General features: G+C 37.8%; 1 protein-coding gene across 6 annotated transcripts in view; it reads right to left on the minus strand.

Annotated features, from left to right (window-relative positions):
* The window catches only part of ptpdc1b (protein tyrosine phosphatase domain containing 1b), a 145,536-nt gene that overhangs the window by 61,516 nt on the left and 69,419 nt on the right, over window positions 1–14,601 (minus strand). For all 6 annotated transcript variants that reach the window (XR_007263920.1, XR_007263921.1, XM_048606758.1 and 3 more), the window contains 2 exons: window positions 9,663–9,743; window positions 7,896–8,014 (listed from right to left, as the gene is read on the minus strand). Coding sequence is in view for 4 of the 6 variants with exons in the window: in XM_048606758.1 (XP_048462715.1) it covers window positions 7,896–8,014; window positions 9,663–9,743 (200 nt within the window). In the remaining 2 variants the exon portion in view is untranslated. The remainder of the gene's footprint in view (window positions 1–7,895; window positions 8,015–9,662; window positions 9,744–14,601) is intronic.

Below are 14,601 nucleotides of genomic sequence, written 5' to 3' on the forward strand. Positions count from 1 at the left end.
CTTGGCCTGCTGGGTTCATCCAGCTCTGCACCTTGTTATCTCAGATTCTCCAGCATCTGCAGTTCCTGCTGTCTCTTCCTAACTACATTTAGTTTTGGGCATTGAACCTTAGGAAAGGTACAATATATTGAAGAGGTTCTGCACAAATACACCATAATGATATCTGGGTTTAAAAGGATGAATTAATTTATATTCCCTTGAATTTAGAAAACTGAAGGATGACCTAATGGAGTGTTTATGATCATAAAGAGAATCAATAGGTAGATGGAGAAAGTGTGAAATCAGGGAAGCACTTTGCAAACAAAGGGAAAATGGTGCAAATGCCAGCTCAAGTAATGCTTTCAAAGTTGCAGTTGAGAGATTTTAGTTGGGCAAAAGTATCAAGGGGAACAAGGGCAGTGAAATGGAGTTGAAATAGAAATCAGTTCTGTTCCAAATCAGCGATTGGATGGTTCTAGGCATCTCCACCACTGATTTGATCACCATTTCAGGAAGTTAGAAGTCACACAACACCAGGTTATAGTCCAACTCGTTTATTTGAAATTACAAGCTTTCAGAGCATAGCCTCTTCATTAGGTGAAGTGGGTGTAGCACACAGAACACAGAATTTACGGGCAGAGAGATCAAAGGATCATACAAATAGTGTGAGTGAAGTGTCAAATAATAAGTCTCTGCAGGTGATCGCAAGTGTTAAATGGTATGAATAAAACGTCAACGGCTGAAATAACAAGCAAAGGGATGATTTATAATCCGATTATAATCTGTACCCATGAAGACGGCTTCAACCGTGATCTTGGGTTCATGGTGCGCTACATGTGACCCCACCACATTGTTCTGCATCTGTTAAATATTTCTCACTGTCCTGTTTTGACACCAACACCAGGATAAATTGTTATGATCTCTCTACCTTAATTAGTTTGTACAGTTTTGGATTACGTATTACTTTGATCGGACCCTTGGCATGCAACTCTTACACCTATCATGTTATTCCAGCACCACCTTATTTTTACTTTTTTGTAATCATCTCTCTGCCTCATTTAATCGGATTATAGGTTAGCCCTTCGCTTGTTATTCAGCTGTTGAGACTTATTATTCGACACTCCACTCACACCATTTGTATGATCGTTTGATCTCTCTGCCCATAAATTCTGTGTTCTGCGCGCTTCTCTCTCACTTTACCTGACAAAGGGGCTATGCTCCGAAAGCTTGTGATTTCAAATAAACCTGTTGGATTATAACCTGGTGTCTTGTGACTTCTGATTTTGTACACCGCAGTTCAACACTGGCACCTCCACATCATCTCGGGGAGGTAGATACATCACTCTATCTTTTCCCATAGTCTGCAGTCTACACCATTCTTCATACTTGCACTGTTCTTCCTGCCAGTACCACTAAGTCTACTTGAAATAATATTTGTCACTGAATTGTTACAGCATCTTTCAGCCTATCGTGCTTGTGTTAACTCCAAATAAGCAATGCACCTAATGCCAATTGCATCTTCGCCGTGCAAGTCCACACATGCCTATTTTTAAAAAATAGGCCACTTCTCTCCTGAATGCCTGTACATCTACTCATAAATACTATAGTTACAAGAGCAGGTGAGAGGCTGTAAATTCTTCACTGAGTAACTCACCTTGTGGCACCCAAAGCTGATCTATCATCTACAAGCCAGAAGTTAGGAGTGTGATGGAATGCCAAATATTTGTCTCAATGAGTGTAACTCCAACAATACCTAAGCTCAACACCATCCAGAACAAAGCAGTCCATTTAATTGGCACTTTATTCACCACCAAAGCACAATGTGTATCATGCACAAGATGCATTGTTGAAATTCTCCAAATTTTTTCCCCCCACAGCATCTTTCAAACCTGCAACTTCTACCACCTAGAAAGACAAAGGTATAGATGCACTGGAACACCACCATCTACAAATTCTCTGAAAGTCACACATCATCCTAAATTGGGACTATATCACCATTTCTTCATTGTCACTAGGGCAGAATCCTCAAATTCACTCCCTAATAGCAATTCAGATGTACCCATGTTTACATGGACTGTAGTGGTTCAAGGAGACAGCTCACCACCATCTTAGAGGGCAGATATGTAACAATTGGTGCCTAACCAGTAGTGGTCACATTCCATGAAAAGGATAAATAAAACTGTCAGGCAGTGCATTCCAGATTTTAACCATAAAAAGCTCTCTCATGCTGCCATTGCTTCTTTTACCAATTACCTTAAAATCTGTGTCCTTTAGTTCCCTATCTACTCTGTTCAGATACCTTGTGGCTTTTAATATCAGGCAAATCTCTTTTTAACTTTCTCTTCTCTAAGAGAACCTATCCCAACTTCTCCAATCTATCGGTGTAATGGAAGCTTTTTATTCCTGGAACCGTTCCCACGAGTTGTGTCTCTCTAATGCCCTCATTCTTTCCTAAAGTGTGGTGCTCCAAGTTGGACACAATACTCCAGTTGAGACTGAACCAGATACAAATCACATTCTTTTTAGTCACTATTCTAAACAATTCAAACTTAATTTCATTTTAATTTGCAAATTTTAAAATTGCAGCATTTCTGTGCAAGACCTGTTAATATTTTTGTCACCAGTATAAATCAGTATCACAATAAATAACCATTATAAATTTGAATTTAACAACCAAAAATGCTGGGAATACTTAGCAAGTCAAGCGTATCTGTAGAGAGAGAAACTGAATATTTAAGGATGATGATCTGCTAGGCAATATTATCACAAGTATGGCACAAAGGCAAAGAAATACAGAGTTGAGTTAGATATCTGTTGTAATTTAACTAAATGGCAAAACTGGCTAAAAAAAGGGCACATTGACTACAGTGAAATAAACAATGATTCTATCATCCTTACTGGTTGGTATAAATTATTTTCCTGTCTAGATCATTAACTAGAAAAAGGTCAAATTATTTCTCTCTCTCAGATGCAGCCTGATTTTTGAGTATTTTCAGTATTTTCTATTTTTATTTCAGTTTTTCAGCACCAGCAGTGTTTTGTTTTCATGTTTACATTAAAATTCAGATCTGCCATGATATCTGCCATTATCAATGAACATCTTCATTTGTTTAAATGCAAGCTGTCTTTCATTGTTTAATGATAAATTGCCTCGAGGGGTGGAAGGTTATCTCTTGTGACCTCAACTGGATATTTCTATCTTTCACTTACATCTCTCCAACCTTTCCAGAGACAGCAGAGCAAATTTTGAACGAAACAAAACCTAGTATTAATTGGCAAGTTACATTATTTTACAGTCAGATGCATGTTTAGAACTGTTGTTCAATTTCATTTTCATTAAATTCTACAAAAGAACATTGCATACTTATATCAGTTCATCCTACTTAACCCAAGGTAACATCTAAATCTCCTCCGGCACTTTTAATCTCAAAATACCCTGCAATCCTCTATTTAAAAACTTGAAGACTATGAATGTGTTTTTCTCCTATTTCCTGTAGGTTTTACTTGATACTTAAATCAACTCAATTCCTTTCTATGAAGAATGGTCATTAAAATATCTCAACACGAGGTCTGTTCTTTGCAGAAGCAACTAACAGCACGTTAAAAGTAAAATCATGATACTGAAGTTTACTGCACGTGTGAGGAAATTGGAGTTGGTTAGACATTAGAGAGGAGCTGAAGTGTTTGACTTATACTGTCAGATCCACATATTGCAACGTACATCTGCAAACTCATTATGGGCAGATACACATGCTTAGCACCAATGAATACTTTTGTAAGCTGCAGTCATGTAGTTAAAGTTGGGCAGACACACATCTTTAGCTGTTTTTCTTAGATCCCAGATCAAGAGAGCTTTGGTGGAATCTTTCATGACCGAGGCTGTACCACATCATACTGTTCTCACATCACATCCTATAATCATTAGGAAAGCCAGATGTCACATGCCGGGGTTTCACACAATAACTAGCAGAGCAGACATCCTTAAGTTGTTGCACAAAAATCAGTAAAACAACCAACGAGTTACTCAGGTCTACGCACCAAGCTTTGAAAGCTCATTGTCCTCGGGAGAAGGAAACTGCAATTCAGATCCATGCTCGACAAAAATGTACAATTATCCACCACTATTCTCTGCTAGGTGTGATAGGCTATAGGTCACATGACTACTTTCTTAGCTATACGTTGATGCTTTCGTTTGTGCATGCATCTAATCCTGTGCTCTCAGTTCATTCGGTAGTGGCACATTTTAAAGCATGCTTGGCGTGGCATCCTCACGGAGTCAGAGCTGTTCTCCTGGATTGATGTTGGTCATTGTCTGAGGAACGCACAGTTAAAGACTGCAATCACATCAATGCCTGATGGAACTTCGGGCTCAGTTCTACTTTTGTACCAACTTCTCAAACCCCTCCCAACTTTAGGGGGCAACCACTGCTGATGGAAGCCACAAACAGTAGTGGTCATGGACCCTTTCACTTTTGCACCTCTAGGAATGTCCCAAAAATTCCAGCAGGCTTTTTGGTTAAGGTGAGGCTTTTAAAAATTTGAAGAATTAAAAATAGTTTAAAATGCTTCTAACTGTTTTAATTGTTCTTATTAAATTGTTTAACCTTTACTCTTGACATGATTTTAAGTTCTAGTGATTAAATAGATGGTAAAGTGCATTAGATCTCAGTGCATTAATGTAAATGAATCAATAAATCAAAGAAAAGCAAACACAGCTGTTCCCAAATACGTTCAATTTCTGCTTCCATTTTTTAAATTACAGAAAGGATATGCAGTGGATCAGGGCTGTTTAGAAGTGAAATGGTTGTGGAGGATGGGGGCCTAGGAAACTGAGTCACAGTGTGGGGTAATGATGGGTATGGGGTTGGAGGGCAGAAGCCTGGTGAATTGGTTATTAATTGCTCAGCAAGTTTATTTCTAAACTCATTTGAAGCCCTCCCTATACAGTTACTATTAATTATTTTCAACCCAGGTCCTATACCTGTAGTTAACAGCATGAATAGGCCCTACTTCAGTTGATATTAATAATCCCTCTTCCTTGGACACTATCTTCCCTCACCCACATTACACACCCTCTTCAAATCTTGAATCATCAACTCCTTACCAAAACATAATTCACAAAGCATCAACTCTGCCACCCGTCATTTTTTTTTTCCCCAACATCACAAAATCTCTGAACATGTCATCGTCTGCCAAACCTTTCCCACAATCCCATGTTGGAATCACTCCAATCCTGTTTCTAGCCCCACCACAGTACTGAAACAGTCCTTACCACGGTCACAAATGGCATTCTTTTTTACTATGTCACTGCAGTATACTATCCCTCCTCAGATTTCGCAAACTGTTAGCAGCCTTTAACACGGCTAACTAACGCCGATCTGATGCCCAGCTAGACAGAACTGCTCCTTTGTTCCAATTTTACCTTTCAAATAGTATCCAAAGAATTACCTGCAATGGCATCTCTCACACTCCCACACTGTAATCTTGAGTCCCTAATAATCTATTCTTGCCCCTATGTATTTATCACCTACAAGCTGCCACTTGACAATATCATTTGTTAATACAACATCTGAAAATACATTAGGTTGCATAAACAATTGACATTCTGCACTACCTCACCAACATCTCCCCATAACTTTCTGCATTCTTTGACAGTCATAGTTTGCCCAATTTTGGGCAATTATTGAAGGTCAATCATCTCAGCCTCAGGGCTTGGCCTTGGCCTAGAGCAAATTCCCAACAACATTGAGGAAGTTCAAGTTCAAATTCATTAGGATATTGAAGACTTGAGCTAAGTAGGAAAGTTTTCACTGTCATATGTGACCTTTTACAGCACCGTTACAAATATTGCCATAGCCATGACCTTTCCAATAACAAAGTGAAGTTTTACTCCATTAAAAGTGCCATATAAATTACCAGCTGCTATTGCATACAATGAAAATAATAATAATTTTTACTCTAAGGAAGTCACTTTGAATAAAAAGCGGTTGTTAGTTTTCCTGCTGTTACGCACAGAATTTTATATAAGTAGCAACATCTCTCAACAGGGTATTTTCACATCCCTAATATCAATAGTAAATTACAAATTGGCTAACAGAAGGAGGTACATCCTGATTAGCACTGAAAAGGTCATTTGTAATGATGCTGTAGTTCTAATTGCCAACTGTGTTGACTGTAGAATCATACAGACATAGAGATATACAGCACAGAAACAGAACCTTTGGTCCAACTCGTCCATGCCGGCCAGGTATCCTAAATTAATCCAGTCCCATACCCCTTTAAGCCCTTCATATTCAGATTCCCATCCAGATGCCTTTTAAATGTTGTAATTGTACAAGCTTCCACCACTTCATCTGGCAGCTCATTCTATACACGCATGACCCTTTGCATAAATATTTGCCCCTTTAGGTCCACCTTCAACTTAAACCTATGCCATCTAGTTTTGGACTCCCCCACCCCAGGGAAAAGACCCTGTCTATTTACCCTATCCATGCCCCTATGATTTGATAAACTTCTATAAGGTCACCCCTCAACCTCCAATGCTCCAAGGAAAATAGCCCCAGGCTATTTCAGCCTTTGCCTATAACTCAAACCCTCCAAACCTGGCAACATCCTTGTAAATCTTTTCTGAACCCCTTCAAGTTTCACAGCCTCCATCCTATGGCAGAATGACCAGAATTGCACACAGTATTCCAAAAGTGGCCTAACCAATGTCCTGCACAGCCACAGCATGACCTCCCAACTCCTATACACAATACACTGCCCAATAAAAGCAAGCACACCAAACACCTCCTTCACTATCCTCTCTACCTGCTACTCCACCATCAAGGAATTATGAACTTGCACTCCATGGTCACTCCCCACTACCTTACCATTAAGTGTTCAAGTCCTACCCTGATTTGCCTTTCCAAAATGCAGCATCTCACATTTATCTAAATTAAACTCCATCTGCTACTCGTCAGCCCGTTGGCCCATCTGATCAAGATCCCATCGTACTCTGAGGTAGCTTTCTTCGCTGGTCACTACACCTCCAATTTTGGTGTCATCTGCAAACTTACTAACTATACCTCTTATGTTCACATCCAACTAATTAACATAAATGATGAAAAGCAGCAGACCCAGCACCAAGCCTTGTGCACACCGCTGGTCACAGGTCTGCAGTCTGAAAAGAAACTCTCCACCACTGTTCTCTGTCTTTTACCTTTGAGCCAGTTCTATATCCAAATGGCTAGTTCTCCGTATATTCTACATGATCTAACCTTGCTGACCAATTTACCATGAGGAACCCTGCTGAATGCCTTACAGAAGTCCATGTAGATCATATCCACCGTTCTGCCCTCATCAATCCTCTTCGTTACTTCTTCATCAAACTCAATTAAGTTAGTGAGACACGATTTCTCATGCATAAAGCCATATTGACTACCACTAATCAGTCCTTTCCTTTCCAAATACATGTAAATCCTGTCCCCCAGGATTCCCTCCAATCGATGTACAGTTCCCTGGCTTTGCCTTACCAGCTTTCTTGAATAGTAACAGGTGGCATATGACAGTGATAGTCTTCCTACTTAGCCCAAGTCTTCAACATCCTGATGAACCTGAACATCCTCAATGTTTCCCCAAGTCAGTGATCTAGGCTTTCCCTCGACTGGCTTTTCACAAGCATCAAACAAATAAAAATGGGAAAGGCACCTCCACAGGACCAGGAGAAAAAAATGATAATTTTAAAACAGTGAGTTCCAGAAAGTACACCCCTAAGTCATTGTTTTTGTAAGATACAATTAAAAGACAACCTATATATAGAAATTCTTTATGTTGAGGCTAAGAAAAAAAAATCATTAAGCTTTGCACATTAGTCAAAACCTGGTGCAAATCCATAGGTTTTCCATTAATTAAAAACAACAGGATAAGGGACTTACTTCCAGCTTCCATGAATACCTCTGGTAGGTAGGTAAAACCACTTGCTGGTTCCAGTGGATTACCACAGCGTGCATGCTCCCCAGGACGCTGAAGATTAATTACCGTCTTTATGCCATGCCTGAAGCGGGAGTAAGCAGTCAGTTTCTATTTGAAACATGGATCAACAGTTAAAACTTTCCACTTATATAGTGCCTTTCACAACCACCAGATGGTTAAAGCTTTTTATGGTCAATGAAACCATTTTTGAATGTAATTACAATGGTAGGATAGGAAACACAGCAACTAATTTATGTACAGCAAATTAGTCAACAACTGCAATGTGATCATAACCAGATCTGCTTTTCAGATATTAGTTGAGGGATAAATAGTGACCAGGGAAATCAGGGTAAACTTTTTTGATGGAAACCTTATTTCACACAAACCACAGGCACTTGAGCTCTTGATTTGCGAGTATGGCTTTAGAACATTGCATCCTCAACTTATTTCCAGACTCAGCTTGAGAAATAAAGATACACAATAAGAAGAATTTGGGTGTGAAATTAAAGCTGTTTTTAGAAACTTAGTACATTTAATGCAAACTCATATAGTTCTTAAAATGAAGTAAAATGATAGAGGGGAATCAGGGCTTGCCAGGCTCCTACTAAACCCCTGTACTAAAAAAAACTCAAAGATTTTCTTCATGAAGATAATGAAGAAAAAGATAATTCATCATGCTTTTTTTTTGGAATAAAATTATACAATAGAATATTGAACTGGCACTTCAATAATCTCCCATGCTCAAAATGATATACAAACGTAGTTGAAGAAAATCTAGAAAAACTTCTGAATCAAGTTGTCATTGACAAACGTCCCTGTGTAAAAAAAAACATTTTTACCATAGACCCTTAAAAGACGTACTGATTTCCACCATAGAAGGCTCACTTATATAGAGACAAATAACTTACAGCACAAAAGACAGCCAGCCATGTCTATACCAGTTACTACTTTAGGTATTACTTCAAATATTACTTAAAGTACTTTTAGCATTCTGGAGAAGAAGCTCTATCTAAAACACCCACCAATCTTTTCTCTTCACAAATGCTAACAGGCCTGTGTATGCCTTGCAAATTGTTTAATTACTTTTGATTTCCATTATTTCTTATTATTTCTAAATGCTTTAAGATTTAACATGAGGATTTGAAGTGAATTAAAGTATTACAAAACAGGCATTAACATGCTTACTATGAATAATATTCATCAATAAAGATGCACAAATTCACAACACTTTGTGCTGAAGGGAATCTCATTGCTATGCCAAAACGCAAGAAATAATCTATTACTTTCCTTGATGCATATACTTTTTGCAGTACATTGTTCATTTTTGTGGAAGTTTTGTCAGTCTAAGCAATTTCAAGTACCAAATAATTATCAATAAGTTGGCTGCACTGCATAATGGAAACAAAAACAGATTTAGAAACTTGATAATGGCAATGTTCCACAAAGTCTCATCTAATTTTTTGGACATAGAAGGACAACATTGTTAAGATAGATTGGCTTTGAAACTAGCTGCAATTTCATCATAGTTAAATATCCAATGGATTCTCATTGTTTGAGCTTATACATTAAAAATAATCACCTAAGTAACAAAGTTAATGACTAGAGACCTTATGAAATATATCCTGGCAAGTGATGTTGCCCACAGAAGAAACACAGAGAAATGTGAATATTTGCAAAATGTTGCTCCTAAGAACTGCACAACAGAAACTTCTGCTCTAGCTAAAGGATACCTTTGAAATTGTTCAATAATGCTGTATTTTTCAATAACTTCCGTGGAAGGACGAGCCATTGCCAATATGTTGTCAGTTATCCTACAAATACAACAAAACTATTGTTAGGATAAACTGCGCACATGCATGAATTACTTTAGCAAGCGAAGTACTCTACATGTTCTTTACTTACAAAATATCAAGTAATTCATTGAAAATTAGATATATTCACAGGCAGGATGTGCATTTTATGTAAAATTCCAATATTGATGATACAAATGAAGAATAATATTTAAAAAGCTAAAGACATAAAATTAATTTCTCTTACTTCAATACATCCTGAAAATGTTTGCTAATGTACACTTTTTAAGAATCATTACAACTTAGACTGTGGCCATAAGAAGCGGTACGTAAATAAACGGACATATTGAGGTGACCTCATTCTCAATTCATCCAAAACTTGCGGCACTTTTCTGCATGTTCAGATATCCTCTGAATACAAACAATTGTTCTAGATTAACCAGATATCCTCAAGGAACTGGCAAACAGGGATGTGAATTAAGATCGCGATTCTCTAGCCTTCATTTTAAATTTTAATTGGGTTGACTCTGGTTTATCTTCCAGTGCTGATCAATGCAAACACTCTCAATGAGCATATTTGAAATCAGGAGTAAAACAAATTGAGGTGCTAATTACAAAGGAAACATCGCATTTTATGTAAGACTATAATTTGGTGTCAGAAGGGTATGCAAGCAGGAATAATTTGATATTAAGCTGTCAGTGTCTTTCATTAGATGATAGTCATGAATTTCAGTGCTCTAATGGACTAATAGTACAAGCCACAACCATATGTAGTGTTGCTATCAAGAAGCTGAGAAACTGGTTTCTCCATAAATGTTATTTTTATAAAAACTAAAAATAGAAAATAGACAAACAAATAAAACATTTCAATAGCAATAAATATCATTGATATTTATTTATTTACTGATAAGAAACCGTATTAATAACAGAACAAAAAATATTCACTGGAAAATCTCTTCAAATGATAGTTATAAACTTTGCTGCTGTGTTTATGGTATCAATTGAAATGTTCAGTATGACTACATTTTTGTAATTACTCCCTAGTAACATTATTCTCTCCAGTCTTTTATGTGACATTATATCCGTTCTAAACTTAACACTGAAAAAGGCCAAAGGTAAACTCGAGTTATTAAGGAGGATTGCATTGGTTGTTGAGAGTTGATAGCATGACTGCATGAAAAAGCAAAGAATTCCAGATTTTTGATCAAGTACATCCAAATTTGTTATACTTCTATTATCAAAAGAAGTTGCTATTTTCTGAACCTTCATTGGTGTAAATAGTTGGTAGCAAATCAGTGAGAGGTTGAAATAGTTGAGTGGTTTAGCATCTCATAAGAAAACAGGAGAGAGACTGCATGGACACAACAACATAAGGGTATTTTGATTTAGAAGATGAAGTTATGGAATAATATCTGCATCTTTCCTACAGCAGAGAGACGAGAATTGAATGCAGTATTTCAAAATTAGCCTAACCAGCGTCCTACATACCTCCCAACTACAATACTCAATGCACTGGCCAATCAAGGCAAGCGTACCAAATGCCTTCTTCACTACCCAGTCTACCTGCGACTCCATTTTCAATGAACTATGAACCTGCATTCCAAGGTCTCTTTGTTCAGCACCACTCCCCAGGACCTTACTATTCCGTGTATAAGACCTGCCCTACCAAAATGCAGCACCACACATTTATGTAAATTAAACTCCATCTGCCAGTCCTCAACCCATCAGATCAAGGTCCCACCGTACTCAGGAGGTAACCTTCTTCGCTGTCTACTACACGACAAATTTTGATGTTATCTGCAAATTTACTAACCATACCTCCGATATTCACATCCAAAATATTTATGTAAATGACATACAGCAGTGGACTCAGCACACCAGTGGTCAGGCCTCCAGTCTGAAAAGCAACCCTTCACCACCACCCTCTGTCTCCGACCTTCCAGCTAGTTATGCATCTAACTTGCTAGTTCTCCCCATATTCTATGTGATCTAACCTTGTTAAGCAGTCTACCATGAAAAACCTTGTCAAACACTATACTGAAGTCCATAGAGACCATTTCCAACACGCTGCCTTCATCAATCCTCTTCATCACGTCTTCAAATAACTCAAGTCAGTGAGACACAATTTCCCATGCACAAAGCCATGTTGACTATCACTAATCAGTCCTTGCCTTGCCAAACACATTTAAATCCTGTCCCTCAGAATCCGCTCCAACAACTTGCCCACCACGGATGTCAGGCTCACCGGTCTATAGTTCCCTGGCTTTTCCTTACCACCTTTCTTAAATTGTATATTTGGATTTTCAAAAGGCATTTAAGATATTGCAGAAAGGCTATTTAACAGGATAAGAACCCGTAGTGTTGAAGGCTGCTGATGAGCACAGAGAGAGGACTGGCTCACTAATAAAAGGCAGAGTTGGGATAAAAGGGATATTTTCAGAGTGCAACCTGTAATGGATGGAGTGTCACAGGGTTAAGTGCTGGGGCCGCAACTATTTATAATATATGTTAGTTACTTGGTTAGGGATAGTGAAGGTATTGTTGCCAAGTTTGCAAATTATATAAAAATAGTTGGGAAGGCAACTCGTGAGGAAGACACTAAGTTTGTAGAGGAATAAAGACAGGTTAAGTGATTAGCAAAAACTTGTCAGATGGAATATAATGTGGGAAAAATGTGAGATTACCACTTTTGCATGAAGAATAGAGGAGCTAGTTATTAATTAAATAAAGTTGACTGCAGCAAGTTGCAGCATGGATATGCGGGTCCTCATCCATAAATCCCAAGAAGCTACCACCTAAGTTTAGTGAATAATGGGGAAGGCTAATTCAATGTTGGCCTCTATTTCAAAGGGAATGGATAATAAATTAGAGGTGTCTTACTGAAACTATACAAGGCACTTGGCAAACCACATCTAGAATACCAGCATTGGAAGCTATCCAGAGAAAGTTCACTAGGTTGATCCTGGGTATGGAGGGATTTTGTTATGGAAAGAGGTCGAGTAGGTTGGGTTTGTACTCACTGTTAAGAAGAATAGAAGACCTTATTGAAACATATAAGATTCCCAAGGGGCTTGACAGGGTAGGTGCAGAAAGGTAGTTTCCGCCTGTGGGAGAATGGAGGACCAGAGGGCATAATATCAGGATAGTAGTTACCTGTTTAAATCAGAGATGAGGTGGAGCTCTAAAGGATAGTAACCATGTGTAATGCTATTCTGCAAAAAGCTGTTAAGACTCGATCATAAAGATTCAAGGCTGAGACAGGTTTTTAATAAGGGAATCAGAGGTATGGTGGAAAAGGCAGGGAAGTGGAATTGAAGGTGATCATATCATCTACGTTCTCACTGAATGGTGAAACACACTCGATGGGCCCAACGGGCTAATTCTACATTTTATGATCTTATAGATATCCATATGGTCTTTCAAAATAGGAAAAAAGGTGACAAAATCAGTGGAAAGCATTTTTAAAATACTTACACTTCCCAACTTCATCTGATGTAAAATACACAAATTTATAATTAACAGCACTGCACAGTAGCTAGCAATTTCAGCCTGTCCTTTAACTTTCAGTTTTTGGATCCTATTCCACAACCAACTGAGCAATCAACCTTCTGTTCTCTACAATTCTCCCATTAGCATCCCTCATCAAGTTCATCTTGTCCATGACAACTACTCCCATTTAGCTTCATCTCCTTAGCTTCATGCTTTCCAACATCAAAAATGTGTCCTTTCTCAAGTAGCATTCCTATGTCTTTCAAGACTGACATTGTCAATTCTCACCCACAATCTTTCCATTCTCTCCAATCATCACCGTTCTTTTAAAGATTTTGCTTTATTTACAACAGCTTTTCTTTATTAACATTACCGTTCCCCACTTCCCTTGATAAAGTACCCACAAGCCTTTTCTTTGACAGTGCCTTCAACTCCCATCTCACCATATCTCTATTATACCTCATCATTATTCAAATTTGTCCTCTTTAATGCAAAGTGCTTTGAGTCATTCTACGTGAGTGGTGCTTCTATAAATGTAACCATGGCTGTTGTAAATTTTAATTCATTAGTCCCCCCTCCCTACTAAAGGTTCTTTCAAATACTTTCAGATTAATTCAATACCTTTGCACTGTTATTATAACATCCTTCAGTTTAAATGGTATGCTTAAAAAAGAAATATCACAAAATGGTTTGACACAGATTATTGACCAGAATTTGCTGAAAATATGCAAATCAGTCAGCAAGTTTTGGTAAGGAAGGAATAACCTGTGAATTGGGAAGCTGCAGGGTGACTTATGCTGCTCTGCTGCCAGGATTGCATAAACTATGCCAGCATTCCCTGGAATATAGAAGATTGAATAATAATTTGATTGAGACTTTTAAGATTTTAAAATAAATTGACAAGACAGAAATTTATTTTGTTTGCAGGTGGGGAGGTCTCAGAAAAGGAGACATAACTTTAAAATTTATTGTTTGTACAGAAGTGGAGAAACTTTTTTTCATGCAAACGATGGTAGAAGCATGGAACTCAGTCTCACAAAAAAAATGTAGATGCTAGCTCAACTTTCAATCTGCTTCCGAGTTTGGATAATCCATGATTTCACAAAACAGTTGAACAGGCTTGAATGGGTGAATGAACTGCTCCTGTTCCAAGATTCCTAATTATCCATGAAATTCTGCTCAGAAAAGTTACGTCTAGTGGTCAAGAGAATAAATATCTTTCTAACAATGCAAGAACTGTTACAGAAAGCCAATCAATTCACTCACCAGAAAATAAGTAAATCACAGTGTGAGCCTCTTTTTCAGGTAGTGAATTTTTGGGGAATAAATGTTCCAAAGTTTAAAAATTGTTTTTTTTTTTAAACTTTTTTTTTGTTTCATTTTTCCCTCT

The sequence above is a fragment of the Rhincodon typus genome, chromosome 16, assembly GCF_021869965.1.
Source record: "Rhincodon typus isolate 14 chromosome 16, sRhiTyp1.1, whole genome shotgun sequence".
In the NCBI taxonomy this organism is placed as follows: domain Eukaryota; kingdom Metazoa; phylum Chordata; class Chondrichthyes; order Orectolobiformes; family Rhincodontidae; genus Rhincodon; species Rhincodon typus.